Source organism: Oryctolagus cuniculus, chromosome 7 (genome assembly GCF_964237555.1).
Source record: "Oryctolagus cuniculus chromosome 7, mOryCun1.1, whole genome shotgun sequence".
NCBI lineage: Eukaryota > Metazoa > Chordata > Mammalia > Lagomorpha > Leporidae > Oryctolagus > Oryctolagus cuniculus.
Window position 1 is genome coordinate 114,712,487 of NC_091438.1, and position 5,463 is coordinate 114,717,949.

The 5,463-nt window shown below is 48.8% G+C and overlaps 1 protein-coding gene across 1 annotated transcript; it reads right to left on the reverse strand.

The window, feature by feature from the left end:
- Positions 1-259: 259 nt before the first annotated feature.
- LOC100339001 (basigin) lies at positions 260-1,582 on the reverse strand. Its single transcript, XM_002715591.5, has one exon. The coding sequence runs from the start codon at positions 1,555-1,557 to the stop codon at positions 736-738; it is 822 nt and encodes a 273-aa protein (XP_002715637.2). The 5' UTR covers positions 1,558-1,582; the 3' UTR covers positions 260-735.
- Positions 1,583-5,463: the final 3,881 nt, after the last annotated feature.

Consider the following 5,463-nt stretch of genomic DNA (forward strand, 5'->3'; position numbering starts at 1 on the left):
GCCCCAAACACCAATCTCTTGCCTGGCCTAACCTGCTAGCTTCCTTATCTACTCCCTGCTTCCACACTTACCAAGCCAATACTTACAGCCACATATATTGTGCACAGCACACCTCCAGGGATCTCATTCACAGAGACTGTAATGTGACGAGCACCCCCTGGGGCTGTGCAAGGCAATGACACTACCTGTTGGCTCCAGAGCACACTTCAAATTGAAAGCAAGACTGTTGCTGTTGTGTTCAGAACTCTCTAGGACCTCATTTTCTGTTTTAGGAAAGATTTGTTTACTTATTTGAAAGGCAGAGTGAGAGGAAGAGACAGAGACAAACAGATCTTCCATCTGCTTGTGTACACTCTAAATGGGTGTAATGGCTGGGGCTGGGCCAGTCCGAAGCCAGGAGCCATTCCATCTGGGTCTCCTATTCCCGTTCCTCCTCCACATAATCAGTGATGGGCAGTGTGGGGCAATGGTTAAGTACAAGGGCTCTGGAGGTTGAAATTCTGGCTCTACTGCTTACTGGCTGAATAATCTTGGGCAAATTTTTTGAGTTCTCAATGTTCTTCCCCCACTTGAAAAACAGACATGAAAAGTTGGAAAAAGAATGACATGTTTGATTTGCGCTCCCATTGGTTTGCTTTTGCTGGGTGGGTTTTCTGACAGAGGCCAGAGAATTAGCAGCTCCGGGGACAACACGGGGAGGGGGCTGGAGGTGATGACGCAGATGGAGGCAGCCGCTCAGGTAGGGTTCCTCTGGCTAACGCTCTTGTCTTCGTTGTTCAGCTGGTGCCCACTGCTCTTCGGCGGCTCGGTCCCGGTGTCGTCGTCGTCCACCACCTCCTCCGGCTGCCGGCACTTCTCGTAGAAGAAGATGATGGCCACCAGCACCAGCACCTCCATCACGATGCCCAGGAAGGGCCAGAAGGCGGCCAGGCGGCTGTGCACGCGCAGCGTGATCACCGCCTTGTCTGAGCCCTGGGAGCTGGTACCGTTGCACACGTACTTGCCGGGGTCGGACTTGATGTTCAGCTTCTTGATACGCAGCTCTGACCTGGCCTCCGAGTTGCTCACGAAGAACCTGTTCTGGGAGCCGTTCACAATGTCCTGGTGCCCGGAGTCGGCCATCTTGTACCAGGCCCAGCTGGTCACGGGCGGGAAGGAGTCTGACTTGCAGGCCAGCGTGACAGGGTCGCCCTCATTGGCTTTCTCCGACCTTTTCACGGCCTTCACTTTGGGGGGCCCACTCACGGCCAGGTCACCCCTGCCCACGGACTCGGGGAGGAAGAGGCAGGAGTACTTGCCGGCCCTGTCGGCCACGTCGACCTCGTACTCCATCTTCAGGTCGGTCAGCGCGTCCTCCTTCAGCACCTCGCCCCCTTTCATCCAGCGGTGGCCTGTGATCTGCGTGTCGCTGTGATTCAAGGCACAGGTGAGGCGCACCTTGGAACCCACTTCCTCTATGGAAGTGGAGACGCTGCCCACCTCCGCGGAGGCGCCCTCGACCAGCAGCAGCGCGAGCCCCAGCACCACGAGCGGCGCCGCCGCCATGTCCCCCATCATTCGCGCTTTACACCGCGCTCGCCGCCGAGCGCAGCCGCGCGTGCCGGGAGCGCGCACGCAGGGCCCAGCAAGGCGCTTTGCGTGTGCGAGTGCGCATGCCCAAGGTGTTTGGCTTGCTCCCTGAGGCAGGCAGTGCATCGGTGCGCCCAGGCACTGGTCATGGCTTCGTTTTGGGTTGCCGGATGAGAAGGTAAGTGGGCTGAGTTGAGCCCGGCTTGTCCACAGACCTCATGTAAACTTTAAAAACATACTGGGGCGGCTCCGTGGCACAGTAGGTTAATCCTCCGCCTGTGCCGCTGGCATCCCATATGGGTGCCGGTTCTAGTCCCGGTTGCTCCTCTTCCAGTCCAGCTCTCTGCTGTGGCCTGGGAAGGCAGTGGAGGATGGCCCAAGTCCTTGGGCCCCTGCACCCCCATGGAAGACCAGGAGGAAGCACCTGGCTCCTGGCTTCGGATCGGTGCAGCTCCGGCTGTTGCGGCCATTTGGGGAATGAGCCAACGGAAGGAAGACCTTTCTGTCTCTCCTTCTCATTGTCTGTAACTCTACCTCTCAGATAAATAAATAAAATCTTTAAAAAACAAACAAAACCCAGATATTGTCAACAGCCTGAGAGATGGCAATTGTCTGTTGCAGCAAAACCTGACACACTCCCGATGTAACAACCGAATTAACTCATTTTCCCATCTTTTATTTCATCAGCTGCCACATACAGCCGCCAGCCTCATGGATTAAATAGTTCAGAATTTTCTAGAGCAGAAAGCTCTCTGTGGATGGAGCCCATCTTACTTCCTGTGGGGTGCTGGATTCTTCATCTCCACAAAAGTCCCTGAACTCATAAAAATTAAGATCACATCACTGTGAGGATGAAAGGAAACAGTGTGGGTGAGTTGCCAGCACCGAGCAGTTTAGTAGTGAGTGATTGCTCAATGAAGGAAGGAGGGAAGACATGAGCCAGTGAATAAACTCCATGTTCTATTCATTCAGCCTCTAAATATTTATTGAACACGTGCTGTGCGCTAGCCCTTCTGGGGAATACAGCGATGAGTAAAATGGCCCAAGACTCTTCCTTCATGAAGAATACATGCTGATGGGAGAGGCAGAGAACAAAGTGAACCAGTAAATATAATATGTAAGGTAAAATGATTTCTGTAAAGAAAAACAAATGCGATAATATCAAGTTTAATCTTAGATGATCAAACAAGCCCTTTGCAAGAAGGAACATTTGAGCAAAGACTTGATTAGAATGAGAGTGTGATCTGTGCAAGTATCTGGGACATGAACATCCCAAATGGAGAGACCAGCAGGATCAAAGGTCTGGAGACAGGAATGTATTTGGGGAGCTTGAGGAAAGGCAAGATTTGTGTGACTTCAGGCCTGTGAGAGAGGGGAAGAGAATTAAGAGAGTGAAGGTATGGCCTGAAGCCAGAAAGCTGGGGCATCCTATAGGATGGCAAGTTTTACTCTAAATAGAAAAGGAGGGGTAGCATTGTGGCACAGCAGGTTAGGCCATTGCTTGTGACACCAGCATCCCATATCTAAACACACGTTCAAGTCATGGCTGCTCTGCTTCCAGTCCTGCTCCCTGCTAATATGCCCAGGGAAAGCAGCAGAGGATAGCTCAAGTACCGGGGAGCCAGGGCAGGGTTGGGCTGGGTCTGACAGTTCTCCTAGAATGTCATAACCTGAGAACTTGGATTTTGCTAGTCTCTTTATCTTCTTTTTCTACTTCCTTCCTTTGTCCCCCCCCCTTTTTTCTCATATACTATTTGTTGTCATAGAAGGAAAGTCAAATTCAGTAAAGTACACATTGATTTATGAAACAAAATCCAAGATGAGAATTAATAAAATAAATACAGATTTCAGTGAAATTATGCCTTAGCACTTACTTTTAAAACCATGTTTCAAAACATTATTCATAGGAATTAATGGATTTTTTTTTTCAAATTGCAAGAACAGGTGCTAGTTAGTGAATAGCACATTTTTGTGTTTTTAGTTTGTCACTTTATACTTGAGTTTTTGAGATTTTTCTTCCTTTTTGAGGTGATATGATATCTGTCAAGCATGATTCTTATAGGAGATGTTTCAAAACACACAACATAATTCAGTATATTTTGAAAGAAAATCACTGAATGATTTTTTGTAATTTTTTTCAGTTGCCAGGGAGCTGGCAGAGTGTCCAGGATGAGAAAAAGTGCTGAGGGGGGTTTGGAAGGTAGGCTGCAGGCATGTGGGGACCCAGCTGACAGAGAGTGACAAAGGAGAGGGCGTGAAACATCCGTCACGGGATTGGAGTTGGAGTCCCTGGGTGTGGACGCCAGCTTCTCTCACTCCCTTGCTTCGGGGTCGGTGCCATCTCTTCATGGTTCGGAGCCTTGTTTCCAACAGTGAACAATGCCCACATCTTTGGGTTGTCAGAATTCAAGGAGCAGTCTGTGGTCATACCTTGCTCCTAGGAAGGACTAAGACACATCCACTGAAAAAGATTAGTCAGGAACATGGTTCTCTCCTCTGCAGGTATTTAGGGCTAGAAACAGTCTCCTTCTGCTCCTACTCTCATCTTTCCTCCTTTAGGGCTCCTGCAGGGTGAGGGATTCTGCATTGGAGGGCTCCCAGGCGTGGAGCCCTGGCCCTCTGGCACTCAATCAACCCAGCATTCATCTGCAGCCAGGGAGAGCAGCCCGTCTGATTTCTTGACATCAACGCATTGAACCAGCAAGACAGGCCCCACGGAGTTATTTAAAACCTTAATCTAAGAGAGAGCATCTTGAATCTGAAGTTCTTGCCTAAATATAAACGGCAAAGCTTATTCAACATCAAATCAAATCAATGATAATTTGAGGACTAATTAGCATTTGGGGCTTTTTTCGGGAGCCTGGTGATGTAGTGTATAATGCTATGTGATTGGGGAGAAGCACATAATTACGAAGCTGAATACATTGTCTCCTGGAGACACGTGAAGGAGCAGATTCCTTTAGCCCTAGAGGCCTGGCACTGCCTGAGGGAGGGGGCAGGAAAGGGTGGGGGGCCAGGTGGCAGAGTCCATGTCTGAAGCCTACTGCAACCAGGGAACCTTGTGATGGTGGTGAGGTGGGGGTGGAGGGTAGGGGGGCAAAGAGCACCACCTCCTTTCTAACAGCAGGTGTTTTGCTTCACTTGGATCAACAAAGTTCCACATCTCACTTTATCTCTAAGAAGAAAGAGAGGCATGAGATTATTTAAAGAAGAAATTGTAAAAAGGGAATAAAAATTTGGCACATGCTTGCTAGGAGCCAGGTGTCAAAAGAATCATAGCAACTAATACGAAGTACTTTTCATGTGGATATGTTCAAATCTTCACATCCAGAGCCAATTTAATCTTCAGAATGGGCCTGTGCAGTCTACACTACTGTTAGCTTTTGGATGGGAGGGGAATAAGAAAGCTGAGACCCCAAGAAGTTAAAGAAATTTCCTCAAGTCTTATGTATAGAAATGAACAGATCAGTATAAATATATGTACATACTTTGGGCTCCAAAATTTGCGCTGCCCATTCCTGTACTGTGTTTATTTGCATAAATCCTGTTGTTTCATCATCTCCATAAGCTTGGGGAAGAAGGTATATTCTTAGGTTGGTTAGTCATGTCTACGGTGGCCATGGCACAGTGGAATGGGGACATCTGTTTTCAGGTGTTTGCTATCCCTGACTTAACATTGGGTTGTTCCAGCTGCTCCTCTATTTTCTCTGCACTGTATGTGTGTATAGGGATGTACATTCTAATGAGACTCAGGCTGAACAGCTGGATTCTGTAGGAGTTCCCAGCATGCATCGGCAACACACCCAGTGGTTAACCACGTCCCTTTTCTTCAAAGGACTTTGAGTTACTTTATTTTAACATTTAGACATGATCAACCAAGAGGCAGGTGTCTTG